This window comes from Anolis sagrei, chromosome Y (genome assembly GCF_037176765.1).
Source record: "Anolis sagrei isolate rAnoSag1 chromosome Y, rAnoSag1.mat, whole genome shotgun sequence".
Classification (NCBI taxonomy): Eukaryota; Metazoa; Chordata; class Lepidosauria; order Squamata; family Dactyloidae; genus Anolis; species Anolis sagrei.
The window spans coordinates 16,309,367-16,332,100 of record NC_090035.1 but is presented as its reverse complement, the minus strand read 5'-3'; the positions used below and the strand labels follow the sequence as shown (position 1 = coordinate 16,332,100).

The 22,734-nt window shown below is 42.6% G+C and overlaps 2 protein-coding genes across 5 annotated transcripts in view; one reads left to right on the top strand and one right to left on the bottom strand.

The window, feature by feature from the left end:
• Positions 1–10: 10 nt before the first annotated feature.
• Positions 11–22,629, top strand: LOC132782009 (LYR motif-containing protein 1). 4 transcript variants are annotated; one of them, XR_010908843.1, is made up of 5 exons: positions 11–97; positions 10,860–11,018; positions 11,521–11,613; positions 13,798–14,031; positions 18,637–22,629. XR_010908843.1 is itself a non-coding variant. In XM_060786639.2 (4 exons), exons 2-4 carry the CDS (start codon positions 10,860–10,862, stop codon positions 13,912–13,914), a joined length of 369 nt encoding a protein of 122 aa, XP_060642622.1. In that variant the 5' UTR covers positions 11–97; the 3' UTR covers positions 13,915–14,122. The 4 variants fall into 4 exon arrangements, 2 of the variants coding, with proteins under 2 accessions (XP_060642622.1, XP_060642623.1); XR_010908842.1 differs by lacking the exon at positions 18,637–22,629 and adding an exon at positions 18,482–18,628; XM_060786639.2 differs by lacking the exon at positions 18,637–22,629 and having other exon boundaries at positions 13,798–14,122.
• Positions 18,803–22,734, bottom strand: part of LOC137095428 (dynein axonemal heavy chain 3-like) — a 104,220-nt gene continuing 100,288 nt past the window's right edge. The window contains exons 56-57 of the mRNA XM_067462092.1: positions 22,334–22,471; positions 18,803–19,229 (exon numbers count right to left, since the gene is read on the bottom strand). Coding sequence (XP_067318193.1) covers positions 18,876–19,229; positions 22,334–22,471 — 492 coding nt within the window. The 3' untranslated portion in view covers positions 18,803–18,875. The remainder of the gene's footprint in view (positions 19,230–22,333; positions 22,472–22,734) is intronic.

The following is a 22,734-nucleotide window of genomic DNA, read 5'->3' as shown; positions in this document are numbered from 1 at the left end:
GAGGCGCCGTGACGTCAGCGCGCCGCACGCAGCGTAAGGGCAGAAGCGACTCTCTTCCTCCGCCTCCCCTTCTGTATGGCATCTTCTGGCGTCTGAGGTGAGTTGGGTCGAACCATTCCGGTGAAGAGAGAATAACAAGGAAAAGAGGGGAATGTTTAAGGCGGCGGGGAGACAAGGGGGCGTGTTATACAGGCAACATGGAAGGTTTGTAAATGAGAGGCTGTTGATGGCGCTTGCCACCATCCACCCTCCCCCCCTTTGCCGCATATTGGTACAGTCCGGATGAGCTGCGCATGCGTGCGTCTTGCCCTGGCCGGTAGGGGGCGCTCGAGCTCGCCTCGGGGCTGTCAAAATGGCGGCGCTAAGGAGACAGCAGGCCTGCACAGGTAGAAAGGCTCCTGCCTGAGGCTTAAGGGCCTACTCTTTTAATGGTGGGACGGAAGAGGGGTTAATACCTGAATAACCTACACCACTGGAGAAATTACACTGCTTAGCCGGTATTGCACCACCTGACATCCGCCAGGAAGTAGCAGCCAATGGTGAAAGGACCAAGGCAAAGACATCTCCAGCTCATCCCCTGTTTGGGTATCAGCCAGCACGCCAACGACTTAAATCTAGACATAGTTTTCTAAGATCTACAGAGACACTCGCTGGAACACCTCAGCAAGCAAGAGTCCAAAAGTGGCAGGCTCAAACCCAGCACCTCAACCAATGGCTGATACCAAATGAGAGACTCCCTCCTGGGCACACAGAAGACTGGGCGACTTGGAAGGCACTGAACAGACTGCGCTCTGGCACCACGAGATGCAGAGCCAACCTTCAGAAATGGGGCCACAAAGTGGAATCCTCGACATGTGAGTGTGGAGAAGAGCAAACCACTGACCACCTGCTGCAATGCAACCTGAGCCCTGCCACATGCACAATGGAGGACCTTCTTGCAGCAACACCGGAGGCACTCCAAGTGGCCAGATACTGGTCAAAGGACATTTAACCAACTACCAAACTCACAAGTTCTGTATTTTTCTGTTTGTTTGCTTTGTTCTGTTAGAAATGTAATATAATGGACTGGTTGCTCTGACATGACAAAAAACCTGAATAACACCGGGACTGGCTGAGTGTCAGCTGCATTAAGATCACTTCTGACCACAAGGTCATGAGTTCGAAGCTAGCCCGGGTCGGAGTGAGCTTCCAACCAATTCTGCAGCTTGTTGTTGACCTTTGCAACCCGAAAGACAGTTGCATCTGTCAAGTAGGAAAATTAGGTAACAGCAGGCATGTAGCCGGGGGGCTTGAGGGGCTTCAGCCCCCCCCCCCTGAAATTCTCATGGTGGTTCGCGAAAAAGCCTTACTGGTGCATTATTTAAACTGTTATGTTTATTCATATCATGATCTGATCACCATACTCAATATATCCCATATGGGTTGTTGTAGGTTTTTCCGGGCTATATGGCCATGTTCTAGAGATAATTTTTCTCCTGACGTTTCGCCTGCATCTGTGGCAAGCCTACATAGGTGCTTGCCATAGATGCAGGCGAAACGTCAGGAGAAAAATTGCCTCCAGAACATGGCCATATAGCCCGGAAAAACCTACAACAACCCATGGATTCCGGCCATGAAAGCCTTCGACATATCCCATATGCATGGGGGTATTGAGGTAATGATACAGAAGGTTTGCTAGGGTAGACCCTCTTTCACTCAGACTCAGCCCCCCCCCCCCCAAATCAAAATCCTGGCTACGGGCCTGGTGGGGCGGAAGAGGGGTTAATACCTGGATAACACCGGGACTGTGGCGCAGCTGTCTGAGTGTCAGCTGCATTAAGATCACTTCTGAGCACAAGGTCTTGAGTTCGAAGCCAGCCCGGGGCGGAGTGAGCTTCCAACCAATTGTTGTTGACCTTTGCAACCCGAAAGACAGTTGCATCTGTCAAGTAGAAAAATTAGGCACCACCTATGTGTGGGGAGGCTAATTTAACAAAATTTACGAGGCTATAAAAAAGACTCCAGCAAAAGCATCGGGGAATGTGGAAGTACTTCATCAGCGTCGCAGATTGACGATGAAAGCGACAGCTCCCCTGGCAGCCAGAAAAAGTTAAATAGCCTCTGACTGTTTGTCTATTTCTGTTGTGTGTCTTTGGCATTGAATGTTTGCCATATATGTGTACATTGTAATCCGCCCTGAGTCCCCTGCAGGGAGAGAAGGGTGGAATATAAATACTGTAAATAAATAATCAATAAATACTTGACAAGCAACACTTCTTTTTGTGCCCTCTTCCACACAAAGTTTAGGATTGTCATAAATTGTGTCAAGTTCTGTGTGGATCATCATAAATTGTGGTGGTATGGGGATGGGTATGCCAGCAAATATGGAAAACACAAGAATGGCCATCAGACTGGGGAAAAAATCAATTTATATCCCCATACCAAAAAAAGGGAAATGCTAAAGACTACATGGACTTCACCAGATGGTCATCGCCGGAATCAGATTGACTACATCCTTTGCAGCCAACGGTGGCAATCCATCCAGTCGGTGAAAACAAGACCTGGGGCTGACTGTAGTATGGATCACAAACTTCTTATTGCACAATTTAGAATAAAACTAAAGAGATCAGGAAAAACACACAGAACAGTTAGATATGATCTCACTAACATTCCTAGCAAATATGCAGTGGAAGTGAAGAACCGATTTGAAGGACTAGATTTAGTAAATAGAATCCTAGAAGAACTATGGACAGAAGTCCATGACATTGTTCAGGAGGCGGCAACAAAGTACGTCCCAAAGAAAAAGAAAACCAAGAAGGCAAAATGGTTGTCTGCTGAGACACTGGAAGTAGCCCAAGAAAGGAGAAAAGCAAAAGGAAACAGTGATAAGAGGAGATATGCCCAGTTAAATGCACAATTCCAGAGGTTAGCCAGAAGAGATAAGAAACTATTTTTAAACAAGCAATGCATGAAAGTGGAAGAAGACAACAGAATAGGAAGGACAAGAGACCTCTTCCAGAAAATTAGAAACATTGGAGGTAAATTTCAGGCAGAAATTGGCATGATAAGAAACAAAGATGGCAGGGACCTGACAGAAGCTGAAGCGATCAAGAGAAGATGGCAAGACTATACAGAAAATCTGTATAGGAAGGATAATGATATCGAGGATAGTTTTGATGGTGTGGTGAGTGAATTAGAACCAGACATCCTGAGGAGTGAGGTTGAATGGGCCTTAAGAAGCATTGCGAACAACAAGGCAGCAGGAGATGACGGGATCCCAGCTGATCTGTTTAAAATCTTGAAAGATGATGCTGTCAAAGTGATGCATGCCGTATGGCAGCAAATATGGAAAACACAAGAATGGCCATCAGACTGGAAAAAATCAACTTATATCTCCATACCAAAAAAAGGAAATGCTAAAGACTGCTCAGACTTTCGTACAGTGGCTCTTATTTCTTATGCCAGTAAGGTAATGCTCAAGATCCTGCAAGGAAGACTCCAGCAATACATGGAGAGAGAGTTGCCAGATGTGCAAGCTGGGTTTAGAAAAGGCAGAGGAACGAGAGACCAAATTGCCAATATCTACTGGATAATGGAGAAGGGCAGGGAGTTTCAGAAAAACATCTATTTCTGTTTTATTGACTGTTCTAAAGCCTTTGACTGTGTGGATCATAATAAATTGTGACAAGTTCTTGGTGGGATGGGGACACCAAGTCACCTTGTCTGTCTCCTGAGGAATCTGTATAAGAACCAAGTAGCAACAGTAAGAACTGACCATGGAACAACAAACTGGTTCAAGATTGGGAAAGGAGTACGGCAGGGCTGTATCCTCTCACCTGACCTATTCAACTTGTATGCAGAACACATCATGTGACGTATGGAGTTTGACGAATCCTAGGCTGGTGTTAAACTGGCTGGAAGAAACTTCAACAACCTTAGGTATACAGATGATACCACTTTGATGGCCGAAAGCGAGGAGGAGCTGAGAAGCCTTCTAATCAAGGTGAAAGAAGGAAGTGCAAAAGCTGAGTTGCAGTTAAACATTAAAAAAAACCAAGATTATGGCAACCATACTGATTGATATCTGGCAAATAGAGGGAGAAAACATGGAGGCAGTGACAGACTTTGTATTTCTAGGAACAAAAATTACTGCAGACTGCAGCCTGGAAAGCAGAAGACATTTACTTCTTGAGAGGAGAGCAATTACCAATCTCAATAAAATAGTGAAGAGTAGAGACATCACACTGGCAACAAAGATATTATTATTATTATTATTATTATTATTATTATTATTTGCACTTGTTAACCGCCACTCTCAGCCCGAGGGCGACTCGTGGCGGTGTACAAAACATAGAACATAGAAAAGACAACAGTTTACAAGACCATAACACAACATCTTACGAATACACAACTAATTAAACTAAAAATCCGCTTCGTCTTGTTTGGGGTCATAATCAATCTCATAGTCATAGTCCATTCCGGTGGTCATTCCAAAAACATAGCACTTAATTGAAGGCCTTTTCGAAGAGCCAGGTTTTCAGGCCCTTGCGGAAGGCCATGAGGGAAGGCGCCTGTCTGATTTCAGCAGGGAGGGAGTTCCATAGCCGGGGGGCCACCACCGAGAAGGCCCGCTCTCTCGTCCCCGCCAGGCGTGCCTGTGAGGCAGGCGGGACCGAGAGAAGGGCCTCCCCAGATGATCTCAAGGTCCTCGTGGGCTCGTAGGCCGAGATGCGGTTCTCAAGGTATTTTGGGCCGGAACCGTTTAGGGCTTTGTAGGATAACACCAGCACCTTAAATTGGGCCCGGTAGCAAATCGGCAGCCAGTGGAGCTGGGACAGCAAGGGCGTTGTGTGCTCCCTGCGTCCCGCTCCGGTTAACAACATGGCTGCCGCGCGCTGGACTAGCTGGAGCTTCCGGGCCGTCTTCAAGGGCAGCCCCACGTAGAGAGCGTTGCAGTAGTCGAGGCGGGATGTGACCAAAGCGTGTACCACCGTGGCCAAGTCAGACTTCCCAAGATACGGGCGCAGCTGGCGCACGAGCCGAAGCTGTGCAAATGCTCCCCTGGTCACCGCTGAAACCTGGGGATCCAGGCTCAGCGATGAGTCCAGGGTCACACCCAAGCTGCGAACCTGCGCCTTCAAGGGGAGTGCGACCCCGTCCAGCACAGGCTGTAACCCTATACCCCGTTCGGCCTTGCGACTGACCAGGAGTACCTCTGTCTTGTCTGGATCCATATAGTTAAAGCATATAGTTAAAGATCCATATAGTTAAAGCAATGGTATTCCCCGTAGCAACCTATGGATGTGAGAGCTGGACCATAGGGAAGGCTGAGCAAAGGAAGATAAGACGCTCTTGAACTGTGGTGCTGGAGGAAAATTCTGAGAGTGCCTTGGACCGCAATAAGATCAAAACAGTCCATACTCCAGGAAATAATGCCTGACTGCTCAGTCGAGGGAAGGATATTAGAGGCAAAGATGAAGTACTTTGGCCACATAATGAGAAGACAGGAAAGCTTGGAGAAGATAGTGATGCTGGGGAAAATGGAAGGAAAAAGGAAGTGGGGCTGACCAAGGGCAAGATAAATGGATGTTATCCTTGAAGTGACTGGCTTGATCTTGAAGGAGCTGGGATGGTTACAGCTGACAGGGAGCTCTGGCATGGGCTGGTCCATCAGCTCACAAAGAGTCAGAAACAACTGAATGAATAAACAACCACAACAAACCATACAAACATTAAAAGTGGAACCTGACTCCTGATTCCTGTGAACTGAATTATAGCCTTCCTTCTTTGATTGTTGTCCAAGGCATGGAAGAAGTTCCTTGTCTTTGGAACTTCGGGTTCTCAGTCTTGTTTATAAAGCTATTGTCTTTCCAACTCTGTTGTTCGCCTGCAAAACATGGACCACCTATGAACATCACTCTTGACTTCTGGAAAGATTCCATCAGTGCTGCCACTGAAAAATCCTACAAATCTCATGAGAAGAAGACAGGCAGACAAATATCAGCCTTCTAGAAGTAGCATAGCCCACCATCATGTAGGCCATGATCCTCCACTACTTCCTTTACTGACCAAATGCTACATTGTCCTACGGCCCCATCACTATCTCCCAAAACTCTTACTGTACTCTGCTCAAGAACAAAAAGTGAAATGTTGGTGGACAGCAAAAGAGATTCAATGATAGGCTTAAAGCTAAGCTTTAAAAATGTGGCATAGACACTGAGAGAGAACTGGGAAGCCCTGGCCCTTAAGCTGGAGGTCAGCTGTTACCAACAATTTTGTGGAATTTGAAAAGGCTCGAATGAAAGGCAAAGGGAAGAAACATCCCAAGAGGAAGAAGGCACATCAAGCAAACCCTTCCACCTGGAAATGTATGTCCTCACTGCAAAGGTGGCTCCTATGCTTTCAATGATTATGTAACAATAAAAATGTCAACAGGTGCCACAAGCAGCACCTACTGAAATGCCCTCTTCTACACAGCCATTATTTCACCTGGCAACGCTATCCAGACTATGTGTCCCACAATTTCCTGCTTTTTGGAATTTATAATACTTGGAGGCCCCTGTTCCCCACTCCGGAATTGTTCTCTGGAGAAGACGGACACATCAGTTGTTGGGGTGGGGCCTGGCTGCATTTCTTTGGTGTGGCAGACCCCCCCCCCCCCCCCAATTTCAATGTGGGTAAAATCAAGCGAACTAAGGGAATCAAGACATTTGTCCTATATAACCAGGTTTTTCCAGGTATTTTGGACTTCAGCTCCCAGACACTTGATTATTAATCGAGGCAGCTCAGGGTTCTGGGGGCTAGAGTCCAAAATACCTGGAGAACTAGAGTTTGGGAATTACTGATCCTACCAATGTTGATTGCTGTGGTTTGTGTAGCTTTCTTGTCATAAGCATTTTGAATACAAATGTCAGGCAAGTGGTCACGGTGAAATCATTCAGTGTTTAAAGACTTGGGTACCTAAAGCAGTACCTCTCCATAAAAATACAGTACAATTCCTCTATCCACTTGACTGGTGTCCACAGTTCCATTTATGCACATATGGCAAAATACATCCTGTGTAGGCATTTTCGGAGTCCAATAGGACTCTGGTACTCCTGGGCTGGAAGCCCTTCACTTCAATAGCATTCTCTATTGTCCACAGTTTTACATATAAACACGGGCTCCGGGGGCATATCCCTTATGGATATTGAATCCTAAGATATGCATCTGCCCAAGATTTAAGGCTTTGGGGGCACTGGATTGAGAAAGACAGGCTTTGCAATCCATAGCTGCAGAAATTCTACAACAAGCCCAGGGCTTTTTGATGTTTACCTTTTAGCACGCCTGTGTAACGTGCAACTGACACAAGCTTGTCAAATACACTGGATCCTTTGAAACCTATTGTATTCTCATTTGGCTTTATACTAGGGGCATGAATCCTTAGCTATTTCATCCTTGCACATGAGAAAATGAAGTAATTTCTCCCTGCTGCGCGAAAACATGGATATTGCCTTACAGTATTTTCCCTGTATTCAAATGTCCAAATATGTTGGAGACTATTCTGCATAGAAAACATGTATTTTATGAACAGGAAATGTGTTTTCTGTGCAGAGAATAGGTGTTTGGTTAAAAGAAATATGTTCTTATCCAGAATAATTATATCACAACACATTTTAAAATACTTGGGAGGAAATTGAGTAGGCTTCTCCCTTAAACTGTCTTTCAGCCTGGGAACAAATATTCTTTTCATTATAGTATCCATTTCAGCCATTGAAGTCAGACTCTTGCTCCTCTTTATGTCCAAATTCAGGTAAAGAACACATGCACACATAGGAGATAAGCTTGTAATGCCCTCCCAATCCCTGTGTTGTTAAACCATATTGACTATTGCCCAAGACGGGAAATAAATTTGGGGAGTAGAAGCCTGCAATGGGCTGAAGAGATCTTTTCAAAGAGGTAGAAAATCCTGCCTCAGTGTCACAGAACCTGAGCACACAACAGTGTTTGGTTTTCCTTTTAGGAATACTATACATCTGCCTCAGATGTCAGTCTACTGGCTGTCTTTGCTGATGTCACTTCAGAGATGAATTTGACCCAGTGACTTGTAGTTATTGCAGCTGGAGACCTTGTGGCATAAACAATCCTTTGCCACCTTTTCCCAGCTGCAGAACAATTGGGGGTTATCACTTCAGCTAAATGTTATAATTTAGTGCTGAAGACAGCAAAATAAGAATGCTGCAGTGTGTGCATTTGGAACAGGAGCTCAAGGATAATAAAAATAGACACTGAGTTTGAAGGTTAGTATAATACACTCCAGAGTGGATAGATACCTTGGAATTGAGATCTAAATTGAAATCAACTTCAGTGATCATGGATCAATCAGCCTGTCTTAGCCTGACCTACTTTGGAGGTTTGGTGTGAAGACAACAAGAAGGAAGACCATCTATGCCAGCCTGAGTTCCTCAGAAGAAAATTGGGATTATCAGTGCTGCAAATCAGTAAATATTGGACATATCCACACTGCTCAATTATAGCAACTCCTAACACTTTAAGCTTGGAGAAGATAATGATGCTGGGGGAAATGGAAGGAAAACGGAAGAGGGGGCGACCAAGGGCAAGATGGATGGATGTTATCCTTGAAGTGACTGGCTTGACCTTGAAGGAGCTGGGGGTGGCAACAGCCAACAAGGCGTGATTTTAATACTGAATGCAATGTTTTATATGTTTTAATGTGCATTTAATTTGGGCTGGTCCATAAGGTCACGAAGAGTCAGAAATGACTGAACAAGTAAACAACCACAACAAACCATACAAACATTAAAAGTGGAACCTGACTCCTGATTCCTCTGAACTGAATTATATCCTTCCTTCTTTGATTGTTTTCCAAGGCATTTTTTTATCGTGTCAGGAGCGACTTGAGAAACTACAAGGCATGGAAGAAGTTCAGTCAGAAGCGACTGGATGAATAAACCACAAAAACTTCAACAGTCATGGCTCTGCCTTGTAGAATACCGGAACTTGTAGTTTGGAGAGAGACTTTGAATTTTAGAACACTCCTCTGAAGTGCAGCAGTAGACATATCTGAGAGAGAATTTTGAATAATTCACCCAATTACAAATCCCAGTATTACATAAAACAGAGCCATAGAAATTAAGTGTATCAAAATACCATAATATTGTAACATTAATACCTACATACTATGTCAAGCCTACTAAAGTCTTTCCTTCACTTATGAATTATGACAGGGAAAGGCAAGTCCAATGCCCCCCTGTTCCTGGAAATTGAAAGTTGAAGCTTGCAGAAGAGCAATAGAAACCATCAGGAAGCTATCAGATTGCCTATTCCTGCTGGAATCTGTCCCTTTGCTGGCAATTCACTGGGCAAGGAGCAAGATGGATATGAAGGCAAAAGGAAGCTGGAGAAACCTGTTACAGAGTTTATTTCTACCCACCGTGGCCTTGCAAAGCCTCAGTGGTTTCCCCTACCAAAATGTGGCCCTTGACCAGGAAAAAGTAGAGATTTTGCAGGTAACCCAACAGCCAACTGAGCTTGAAAGCTAAAAATGTGTTCTAGAGATGACATGACATCAGAATGGCTGGCTCAGTCACTACACTGACAAATCGGCATAAAAATAACACCAACCTCCCCCTCCAGCCTCCCAAAGTCATCAACATCTATTTAAACATTTGCCATCTGTTCCCCTTAAACAACAATTGGTAGTCTTCTGCTCAGAAGAGTCAGAAAGAGAGCATTATGTCCACTTAGGAGGCAGCCGCTGAATTGACAGGCTACAAAAACAGCCCTTTGCTCACAGAAAACATTGACATGGAAAGATCAGCAGCTCCAGACAACAGGAGAGGGTCTGTTCTGGGTTGTAGGATGGTTGTGAGTGACTGTTTTGTGTGTGGGCAGGCTTCCTCCCCCGGCCATTGGACTGTTGGCCTGGATCCAGTGCATCCTCTGCACAAGTGGAAAGCACATCTGCTCCCATTTAGTGTGGGCTAGGCTCTCTCCAATTTTTGGCCATTTTTTTTCTTTCCCACCATTTGGTTTCAGAACTAAAGATTTGTAAAAAGCAGTCCAAGACATGTGTATACAGAATTAAGCCCCACATTCATTTGCAAACCTGGCCGTGCCATATCTCACCTCTAACTCCAGTTCATGGACAACAGCAAAAATGTATTGTCGAAGATTTTCATGGCTGGAATCACTAAAGTGTTGTGTGGTTTCAGGATCCTCTAAAGATGCCATCCACAGATGCAGTCAAAACATCAGGGAAAAAATGCTGCTGGAACACAACCATATTGCCCGGAAACCACACAACACTCCAACAAAAAATCACTGGACTTAATCTAGATTTTCAGAGAATTCCTCTGTTTACATGTGCCACCCTCATTGCAGGAATTGTCCATGTATTCTTTCTGTTCCATTACTCTTCAACCAGCTGAGTTAAGATTTTACTTTCAATCCATTTTTTAATATTCCCTAGCAGATAATTTGTCTTTTCACCTGGAAATTGCCTTCTCTGTGACCTACTTATTTGCCATGTACACTTTTTTGTTCACATCTCCTTGCCCTGCTGGCTGTTTGGGTGGGAAAGTTGGTCCTTGGAATTGACTGAGCCCGAGTTTCAAACCAAAGATTTGTGCATGTTTGAATATTTACCATGCACCACACCCCCATCCTTCTATTGGTGCATGGTAAATCATAACTGGAGATTATAGAAGTTGGCAGATAATAGTGCTTTGCTGCCTCTTCTGGTTCTTTTTGTGCTCAGCCAGAGAGCCAATAAAATGTTTGAAAACTAATTAAGGCGTGTGTGAAAATGTCCCATCTGTTTGGAGGGTCTGATTTTCTCTGGACTCAAATGTTTATGGGTTATGTTCCCATTTCTCTAGATGACGCCAGTCTCCCGTCAAGAAGTTCTTGGCCTTTACCGTAAGATATTCCGCATCGCCAAAAAATGGCAGTCGGCATCTGGGCAGATGGAAGAGACCATAAAAGAAAAACAGTATATTATAAATGAAGCCAAAACATTATTCCAAAAGAATAAAAATGTGAGTGTATGCTAGGCTTTGTGTGTTGTTGAATAATTGCAGCTTTGCATTCAAATTTTGGTTCTTGTGATCAAGAGAATGGTTTTCTCACAGATGATGGACACATGAGCCTTTATACAAGCTGCTCCTTCTTTTGATTCTTCCAGATGAGGCAGGATGTTGTAGTCAGAGCTTTATTCCTTGGCCAGAATGTGATAGGACAGTTAAATGGCCATATAGCCTACTTGACCGAATATAGTCTTTGTATTTCAAGAATTCTCTATTTGAAGGGCTGTCCAGTCCAAATCCATTTTCAAAGTAATCCATTAGAAGTATTTTGGATAATTACTTGTGAACCTCTTCTTGTTCACTACTTTCAATAGAAAAAAAAATTAAGAAAGAAGAAATACCTCAGTGAGTAAATTGTCTACAAAGTAACTCAGAGAACAGAGTAATTTTGGTTCACTGGGCTATTTGCTGCACTTATCTGTTTAACTTTTCTCCTCCTGTTTTGTATGTTCAGCTAACAGATCCTGAATTGATCAAACAATGTATAGAAGAGTGTCAGGCAAGAGTAGAGATCGGGCTACACTACCGCATCCCATATCCAAGGCCTGTAAGTTGGAATTTCAGAGGAGTGGATCTATTCATTTCAGGGCCCATCCAAGACCTTTTGATCCCAGTGGCAGATCAGCTCACGAGGTTTCCCCAATTCAAGTTTTCTTGTTTTTAGTAATACTTAATTAGCTAACATCTGCATACTATAACCCTTTAAATGGATAATGGATACTATGTACAAAACATAACACACACTACCAATTACTAACCAGTTATCTGCTAACTTTTTTTTCTGTGCCCGGATATTTTACCATCCTGTGGGAGGCTTCTCTCACGTCCCCGCATGGGAAGCTGGAGCTGACAGGTGGAAGCTCATCCCGCTCCCAAATTCAAACCGCCAACCTTTCGGTCAGCAGTCCTACTGGCACAATACACACAACTATATAGTAAATACAGTAAAAGACGCAAAATATAGAAAATAAGTGAATTAAAAGTTGATTTCTAACTTTTCTACGTATGGTGTATGATGTTAAATCCTGCTTCTCCTACATTTGTATTGCTTCAAACTCCTCATTCTAAACTATTAATTCTGGAACCCCACAGTTAATATTTTCTCACTTTTTTCTTACAAAAAAGCAATTGCAGGTTCTCAATTTTCATAAAACCCCTAGTCTTCCTGGGGGCGATTAGCTGTTCCTGATTGTTTCTTTTCTGGAGTTCCCCTGTGTTTGAAATTGTCCACAAGCATGTGGACAATTTCAACAGAAAGGAAGAAACCATGAAAATGAACAAAATGTGGCTACCAGTATTTAAAAACCTCTAAAATTGTAACAGTAAATAAAGAACAAAACTCAAACACAGGGGAGTCCAGACAAGAAACAATCAGGAACAGCTAATCACCTCTCAAGAAAGGATTCCCCCAGGCAGTAACAAGCCACACCTAAAAACTGTCAGGCCATCAAATGCTAATCAAGGTGGCCAATTGAAACATTCACACCTAACTCCAACAGACAAGTGTTCTTTCTCCAACTCTGGACATTCCACAGATATATAAACCCAATTTTCCAAGTTTCCAACAGTCCTCACAACCTCTGAGGATGCCTGTCATAGATGCCGGCGAAACATCAGGAGAGAATGCTTCTAGAACATGGCCATATAGCTCGAAAAACCTACAACAACCCAGACTGAAATTTAATTTATGTTATGATCCTAAGGAGAATTTTTATAAAGTGATGTAATCTTGGTATCTGGCTACAGAGGGAAAAAATCTATAAAAAAGTATAAAGTTCAGGAGGTCCTATTACTCCCCACTATCAGTTGCCTAAATTGGTTGTCTCATTCTATCTAATAGTAGGCCAGCTCTGATTTGTATCCAATACGTGGGAGACATAACCAGCAGAAGAGTCTCATTTGCTTCTCTTTAGAGTCATCTTGCAATTAGAGTTTAGCCCATGAGTCACGCTGAGTCAGGACTGTAATCTTCAAAGCAGTCCCACTTTTAAGAATCATTGAAATTATGTCTTTCATCTTTCCTTAAAGAATCAAGATGGCAATGCGATATTTGTTTACGATGAAGCATTGATTCTTAAACTTTTGAGATTTAAAATAATAATTACTGGCCTTCAGTTGCTAACAAATCACCAGTGATTCACCATTCATATTCCTGCAAACGGCATACAATACAGTGGTAACATTGCAAACCTATACCTGCTCCTTCCTTATCCGTGCAGAATACTTTCCATGGTGCACCCAAAGACAAATAGCCTTGCGATTCGACATATAGTTACTAAATAGTAATGGGTCTTCTCCAGCTTGGCATAATCCAGGTGTATTGAACTTTATCTCCCACCCATCCTGTCATCCTAACTATAAGCTGCTGTTTTAACATTTCTCTGTCTTGAATTTCCCATCATTCAGTATCAATAGATGGCCCCAGTTTCTAGTATTATTAGAAAGGAATGAAATGTTTCCCGTTCCAGCCTCTCTTCGCCATGCATATTTTCACACACCTTTATTGTATCTCTCCATTTTTAATAAGCAACAAAGCTCCAAACTTTGGGGGCAGCTCCAGCCCCTCAACAATTTTGATGGTTCTTTTCAGAATGCTTTCCTGCTCTAGAAGCCTCATGAGAAAAGGGTAGAAGACACAAAAAGTAAAAGCTCAGCATCCTCACCTGTCATTTCTTCTGCTTCCACATTGGGTGTTGTTTAATTAATTTGATTTCCTTCTTGGCACATGCAGATTCACCTGCCTCCCATGGGCCTTGCTCAGCAACAAGGCCGAGCCTTTCGACATCAAGAGAAGCTGAGGAAACTCTCCAAACCGGTCTACTTGAAATCCTATGATGAAGTCTCATAACCCAAGGGCAGACTTTTGCCCCCGTCACCCTGGACTGCTTGGCAGATGGATTTCACTTCTAAACAGAACTGGGCAGTTAACCCTTCATGATGCATTTCCTCCAAGCCCTAATTGGCAGTAAGTAACAACATAAGGAAACACTTGGATTTGGTAAGAGTCAACCACTGACTCATCAATAAAAGTAAAAAAGTTTGATCATCAAGCACAACGTTGTGAAAACTGTCTGGTAGGCATTATGCAGAAGATGGGTGTATCATAGTATCCCTTAATGTTTACCAAAGTTTCAGTTTCATCTTAGAAGTCTATTGCAGGGTACAGAATGCATACTTCTAGAGTCTATTGAACTGCAACTCCCAATGGTCATACCCAGCTTAGGTAAGTCATAATGGGAGTTGCAGTTCAACAATATCTGGAATTTATTTATTTATTATTTATTTATTTACAGCATTTATATACCACTTTTCTCACCCCTAGGGGGACTCAAAGTAGTTTACACATAGATAATGGCAAAAATTCAATGCCTTACAACTACAATATTGAAACCATACTTTAAACATAAATCATATTAAAAACAGTACATCATCAAATATCAAAACAGTTATTAAAACCATAAAACAATCTTATCAGTCGAGTCACCGTTCCAGTCCTTGTCCCACTAAAAGCTGCATACATCTATTGTCCGAAGGCCTGGTCCCAGAACGTCAGGAGTGAGGGAGCAGATCTTACCTCCTTTGGGAGTGTGTTCCATAGGCGGGGGGCCACAGCCGAGAAGGCCCTGCTCCCCGTCCCCGCCAGCCGCATTTGCGCTGTTGGCGGGATCGAGAGCAGGGCCTCCCCAGATGATCTTAAATTGCGAGGTGGGACGTAGGGGCAGATGCGTGCAGACAAGTAAGCTGGGCCTGAACCGTATATTTCAATTTCAAATAATAATTACTGGCCTTACAAATCACCTGTAATTTGCCATTCATGTTCCTGCAAACGCTATAGAATGCAGTGGTAATGATCCAAACTTATGCCTGCTCCTTCTGAACAAACCTCTAAGGATGCTTGCCACAGATGCAGGCGAAACGTCAGAAGAGAATGCTACTAGAACATGGCCATTCAACTCAAAAAACTCACAGCAGCCCAATATCTGGAATATTGCATTGTCTCTAGTCTGATGAAATCATGAAGCTGCAGTTCACTTACCAGAAAGCAAGTCCCACATGGGACATAGTCCTAAGCAAGCAGACAAGTATGCATAACATATTGTCACCTTTGAAAAAGAAGTACTGTTCCTCATATTTTTTCAGGCTTTAGGTTCAAGATTCATACCTGAAACTGCACAGTTGCCTTCAAAGCAAGAGTTTGGGTAGCATTACATTCCGCTCATGTGGCAGTTAATACGGGGTAGCCAAAGCCCCTTCACTTGATTGTAGAATGGTACAATCTATAGCATCTCCACATGGACTCTGCTCATCTGCCTTTATGATAATAATATCTGTCAACAAGACTTGGATTAAATAGGCAGATATTTTGAAAGCAGAAGTTGTAATTGCTCACTCTATCCAAGATTTCTATATAGAACTTTAGAAAGTTATCTTTTAATCTACCATTCCTGGAACCCTTGAGCCAACATGTTTATTGGCTGTGGTTTCGTGAGAGATTCATGGAACTGTCCTCCAGAAAAGGAACTTTTCCAAACTCTGTCCCTTTGGAAAATTGTTCTTTATTAAGGCAGATTTCTTTCTTGCATTGCCTTTGTGAAATTTAATTAATTATGGGAAATTAAAATTAACTTTCCATGGGTCACATCAGTAAATCAGTTTCTTTCATTGTTGTTAAATTCACTGATACACACTTTGTTTATGATGCCTATAGCCACAGTTGGGGATGCAAAAGTTACTGAAATCCTTCTCTGCATTAGTCAGCTAAAATGCTTGGACATACTGCACTACAGATGGAGTAAATGAAGGGATTGTGTGGCCTCCTTTGCTGACTTAGTATTACAAATGAGGTACAGCAAATGTTGGGGAGGAACACCTAGCGTTGCAGGCAACTCACTGGATGGCTCCAGGCAGTCATGAGGGATCTCTCTGGAGCCTCCAGAGCAGGTAGATCCTGGGAAAATGTCATTTCACTCTTAATACTCTTTTCTTTGCTACTCACTCTCATAAATAAATCTATTAACATTTAGAAACCAAATGACTAATTTCATCTGAATGATTAATTGCATTCTACAGGATCCAGCTCAAACTAGCCGTAAGTTCGCTGCTGTTTGATGCTGTGTAATCCACATTATATAGAGATATATTTTCACTTGTCTGATGTCATACATTTTGTCAGGGCTTTCTGAAAGCCTTCTTCTTTGAAAATGGAATTAGCTATTGAATTTGCAGCTGTTCAGATATTGCCTTTGAAAAAAGACTCCACCTAAGCAGGTAATCTTCTTACAATTAATTAAATGAAGGAGGAAAGGTAAAACCAAAAATAGCCACCTACAGACAGACCAAGAAAGAGGAAGTGGTGCACAGCAGTCTTCCCAACCTCGTGCCTTCCAAATGTATTGAAGGTTACCTTCCAAAGTTCATTAGACAGCACTGCCAGAGTGGACTGAAGAGTACAATCACAGCTGGCTTACTTTGAAGGTAGCTGTTATACTCCAGAAACTTCATTGTTGTGGCTGCAACAAACAGACCTCACAACCTCTTAGGGCGCCTGCCATAGATGCAGGTGAAGTGTCAGGAGAGAATGCTTCCAGAACATGGCCATACAGCCCAAAAAACTTACAACAACCCTAAGATGAATTGGCTGAGGCTCTATGAGATGTTCATTGAAAAGCTATAGGAAAATGTGCTGCAGGATGTCCCACAAAAACAAAGATTTTGCATTTCAATAAACATTTTCCATGTTTTTATGATTGAACCAATTAGGAAGTGGCATGTATAATCCAAGAACAAAAATTGTGATACAAAGCGTAATCATCAAGTAGGTTATCCGCTTCCAATATGGTTCATGTATCACCTTATTAAAAACTACAGGCTCTGAGAAAGTATCCTGTGGAGTCTAACTGTGCATGCTAAGTCAGAAGAGCAATCAGCCAATGCTTTGGATAGTCTTTTATGACACCTAACCAGCAGAAGCTGTGTTCCTTGAGCTGGAGTTTTTCTCCAAAGATATCTGGGGAAAGCTTGGAATAGATAACATTGTGCCAGAAGGACTTGTGGTGACCCTAAGACAAATCTAACACATAGTTTTCTGGGCACAGCCTGTTCAGGGGAAGTTTGGCCTTACCACCTTCTGAACCTGAAACAGTATGGCGTGCCCAAAGTCACCCAGTGGGTTTCCATAAGCAGGTGAGATTTGAACCTTGGTCACGCAGTGACCTATACCAACCACTACACTATGCTGGCTTTATGGAAGATCTAACATTGTTCGTTATTATGCATGTTCATTTTAGAAATGAATGTCTATTGAAGCAGGTTTTATGTCAAATTTTCACTCAACAGACTTCTAGGCTTCCCAGCTTATTGCTAGAGATACGGTTGCATGAAGACATCTAATCTTTTTTCATTTTGATTCATCCTCTTCCTCTCCTGCATACAAATTGTTTTCCAATCCAGCCATTTCTACCTTCAAAGGGTTTCTCTTCTTTTCATTATGCCATGGGTGTTTGCTGTGTAAAATACCTGACACAGGATAGGCATGAAATTCAAATTAACTTGCGGCAGCAGTGACAAAGCCTTCTTGTCTCATTCTTTCCTTGCAAAGGAGGGAAGCAATCCTCTTAAAACAGCTGTTTTTCTATTGCACAAAAGTGGAAATACTACAGAGTCCCAAAAGGATTCTGCAAAATGAATTTTAAAAGGGCAAAAAATGAAAGAGGCCAGAAGGAGGAGTTGGCCAGCCCACAGGCCCCTCTAGTGGCCAGCTAGAGACTTTTGACTCTCATAAGCTGAATGCTTCTTAGCAACTGCACTGCTTTGGTCATGCTCTGAGTGCAGTGGGGTAGGTTCAGACCGTGCAGAGCACATGGACAGGCATACAGTCTCTCATCCTGGAGCTAACATCCCGCCATTGTAGCTGATAGCCAATTATAGTTTCATCTTCCATGAATCTGCCCCATCCTCCTTTCATCACACATGATGGCAGCAAAGTCCACAGTTTCATTATGTGATATATGAGGAAGTACTTCCTGAATTTTCCCCTAATTTCCCAACACTCAGTAAAGATTATTTAGAGAATAATCACTAGTTATTTGCATTATGAGAGACATAGAAGGAAAGCAGCTTCCTCTTAACTTACAGCCATGAATAGCTTTATGTGCCTCCATCACATCTCCAGATCAAACCAGAACCTTTCCTGGAAGTCAAAACAACTCAACTGAAACTATGGTGTGTGTTGGACATACCATGAGATTACATGATTCACTGGAAAGATGGTGAGGCTTGGTAAAGTTGATGGCAATAGAAATAAAGGAAGATTCTATTATGGGTGGAGAGACACAACCATGGATGCCACCATCTTGAATCTGCATGACCTGAGCAGGGCTGCTTATAAACAAGGTCTCTTACATGTCTTTATTCAGGTGTCGCCATTAGATGAACCTCACTTGACATGACATCAACAACAAATTCTGTTTCCCCATGCCTTTCCCTCTCAACGGGATATTGTTCCTCACAGGAGGCAGCTGCAGCCTCCTAATACTTTTGGTTGACCTTTCCCAAATTTCCTTTTTGGCAGTGGTCTTTTCGCGTTCTTTGTTTGGGGACACCTCCTGAGTCATCCTGATGGACTGCTGGGAGTTAGAATACTGTGAAGAAAGGCTTTGCATTTGCATCTCTACTATGAAATGTTTGTGAAACAAGAAGAACCAAATTGTTTGCCCCACAAGTTTGTAAAGGCTATGGGGGCACTGAGGGTTTGAGAACTATAAACTTTTAATATGAAAATGCTGTTGCATGATGCTAATAACAAACGATTTAGTCATCTAGCTGGCAAAGTGCAGCTACACCCCTATTGATCCAGTGTATCTGTGGAAGGTCAGACGGAAGCTCAATGGAAAGGACATAATTGGTGGAGTGGCCGGTCGTGGACAAGGTGCCCCTCCTGGCACTGGTTTTGTAGACAGGACATAAGTAAATCCTTTCATGCAAAAACTTGGAACTCTCTCCTGGTTTCAGCCAAATGATGGGCAAGGAATCATACAGGATTTTTGGGAAAGACTCGTCAATCTGCTTGGTTCTCCTGTTCCATCGAGCTCCTTCCAAAAAGAGACCTTTCACGTAGGCCCCATCAGCTGGTATTTTCTCAATATAGTTCTCTTGGTTCATCACCTAAATTAGGGAGGCAAGAAGAAGATACAATGGATGGTTTAGACATGAAGCAGTTTCTGTTGAAAGAAATAGTTACCACTATGTATGCCATGTTTATAGGAGCAGGACAATCTTGACAGGCTCTCAGATGGCTTCAGGGTTTCTGTAATATGATATCTATATGTATATACAGTATAGTCTACCTTATCCAACCTTCACTCATTCAACGTTCTGTATTATCCAACGCAGTCTGCCTCCCGCCCGGATCCACAGCTGTTTCGACACATTGCAATGTTTTGGTGCTAAATCCATAAATACAGTAATTATACATAACATTACAGCGTATTGAAATGTTTTTTCTGTCGATTTGTTGTAAGACATGATGTTTTGGTGCTTAATTTGTAAAATCATAATGTAATTTGACATTTAATAGGCTTTTCCTTAATCCCTCCTAATTATCCAACATTTTATTTGTTTGTTTGTTTGTTTGTTTGTTTATAACTTTTATATCCTGTTCTTCTCTACCTCCTTGGAGGGACTCAGAATGGCTAACAACAACATTTTGCTTATCCAACATTCTGCTGGCCTGTTTATGTTGGATAAGCGAGTCTCTACTGTGTATTTCTATTTGTATGCTGCTTTTCTCCCACAGTGGGAGATCAAAACCTTCCCGGCCATGTGTGATAGACCTTATCACAGCTGGAGGACTTGCTTATATTAGAGTAAACAAAACTCTGCATTCAGAGCATCCAGTTCAACTTTAAACCACACATTATGTCTCCCAAATATAATCAAAACACTTTCCTGATTTTCCTGCCCACCATTTTGACTTTATGTCACCACTCCCAGTTAATTCTTCTAGATCTTTTACTATGTCCCATCAGCCTTACCTTTCCACTCTTCTGCCTTTTCATTGGAAATTTCTGTCACTAAGCTACAACCCCACTCTTGCACTTGGAGAAAGCCACTTCATCAGCCTCCTTCCCCCACATATCCTGTGGATATTGTTTGCACCATGTTGCTTGCATGTGGCATGAAGTGCACACCATTCTGCTAGCCATAGAGAGCAAACACTTGGCTAAAATGCCTCCCATAGAAATGAAACTGGAACCACTGCAACCGAACTTGAAATCTGCTGTTATTCAATCTGCCCAGAGCATCCATAGAAATTGCCCATGATGCTCTCTCTCTCTGCCAGCTCATGATATGCTTCTTAAATACGAATAATAAATAAATAAAGAAGAGAAGTATCTATAAGGACTTGCAAACTGTTATCTTTTTTCTTCTTCTAGGCTCAGTGTCTCCATTTGCTCATTATATTTTAGTATGCAATCCTCTCTGGACTTGTTATTTTGAACTTGTTTTTGCACTGCTCCCTAAAGGCTTGTTCTGAGATGGGCCTATGAGTTTGCAGAGGTCTCCTCCCTGCCACCCCACCTTCTGTATTAATAATGTCATTAATTATTCAGTGTTTTACCAACTATTTTCTCCCAACACTGAGGGATCAATTTGGTAGGAAAATGGCCTATATTGTTCCTGGCTTTTGAAAGCTCTGAATGGGCTCTAGAGAACGCAGCTTACAAAAATCTGACGTTTTGAAGAATAATTGTTTTCAAATTCCTGTACAGCCACTGCAAGGTTTTATAGTAGGGATGCTTCACTGTTCCTCGGGTTCTAATTCTATCCAATAATAAATGTAATCCGTAAATACGATTAGTCAGTGATATCAGAGGAAAGACAAACTTTTGCCACTTATCAGAAGTTGCCCTGGCCATTTCTTGTCTAAACTCTTTAACTTCATCTTCTACTGCAAGGGCTATCGATAATAGTTCCTTCTGTCCCATCGTAACCAATATTCTCTGAAACAACTTGGAATCAGGCCATTTGTCCACAATACCCACTACCTCAGCCAAGGGGCAAACTTCGGCCCTCCAGGTGTTTTGGACTTCAGCTCCCACAATTCCTAACAGCTTCAAGTAGTCCAATGGGCGGCAGCCAGATTTCTCATCAGAAGCAGGATACAGGGAGCATACAACTTCCCTGTTATGGCAGCTCCACTGGCTGCCAGTTTTCTACCGAGCATAATTCAAAGTGCTTGCTATAGCCTAGAAAGCCCTAAACCAGTGGTTCTCAACCTGGGTCCACAGATGTTTTTGACCTACAACTCACAGAAATCCCAGCCAGTTTATCAGCTGTTAGGATTTCTGGGAGTTGAAGGCCAAAAGCATCTGGGGACCCCAGGTTGAAAACCACTGCCCTAAACAGTTCCAACCCAGTTTACCTGTCCGAACGTATCTCCTTCTATGAACCAGCTAGGAGGTTAAGATCTGAGGAGGCCCTGCTCTCGGTCCCACCTCATTCACAGGTGTGGTTGGTGACAGAGCCTTCTCTGTGGTGGCCCCTTGGCTGTGGAACTCCCTCCCCAGTGAAATCAGATCAACTCCCTCCTTCCTGACCTTCAGAGGAAAGCTAAAAATGTGGATGTGGGACCAAGCTTTCATTTAGTGACAGTGCAATAAGAGAGCATAGAATAGTGCAAAGATAATTGGAATGGACTTCGACTATGATATTGGATTGCATGATTTTAAATAAGTGGTTTTTTATGTATGATGTGTTTTTCGTGATTTTTTAAATAATTTAATTGAATCCTTGCCTATATATGTGAGCTGCTCTGAGTCTCCTAAGGGGTGAGAAGGGCGGGGTATAAATATGGTAAATAAAGAATATATATACCGGTGGTTAGGAATTGTGGGAGTTGAAGTCCAAAGCATGTTTACCCATGGCTCTTCTACCTTGACTAATGGAGGCTGAGTGAAGTGAGTTATTCCCTATCTCCTGGTGCATGCTGAGATCCAATGTCCTGTCTTAGGTCACAAAGGATACCTGTCCTGAGCCACCCTTCAAGGAAAAAAATAGTCAAGCATGCACAAGAGGAATTGAGCAGCTCTGTTTATCCCAGACCCCCTTGGCAGAGTTTTATTGACGGTGGGATTCAGAGTGAAAGGGTAAATTGGTATAAACCATTTTCCAAGTTCTATTCTATTCTATTGAAAATTCCCAAACTCAGTTCTGCACATGACTCAGAAATTCTTCATCAAGGAATGAAGTGATCTCAAATACGATACCTCAAATTCAAATCCAATGTGATCTATCGGGATCGTGTATTTTCTGGCGTAGTTCTGAGAAACACCCGTCAAAAAAGATTGGGTGAAGTAGAAACCAGATATCCAAAAAACATTTGGAGCTCCGTTCTTGATCCACTCCTGAGTTTCAAGTAAATAGATCAACAAACAAATATATTTATTAGATGGGATAACATACAAGCACTGGGTTTTCTGTCCCACTACATAAATTAAATAGGTGCAGCGAAATTAATAACAATGTTATTGTCAAATACATGTTGTTGTACTGTTGTGAAAAACCACTGTGATTTGTTTTTGCATTGCATGGTCCTTTGAAAAGCATGCTTACATTACAGATGATGAATGGGAGGTCCTCCAGTTGTTACAGGACTTCCACTTCCATT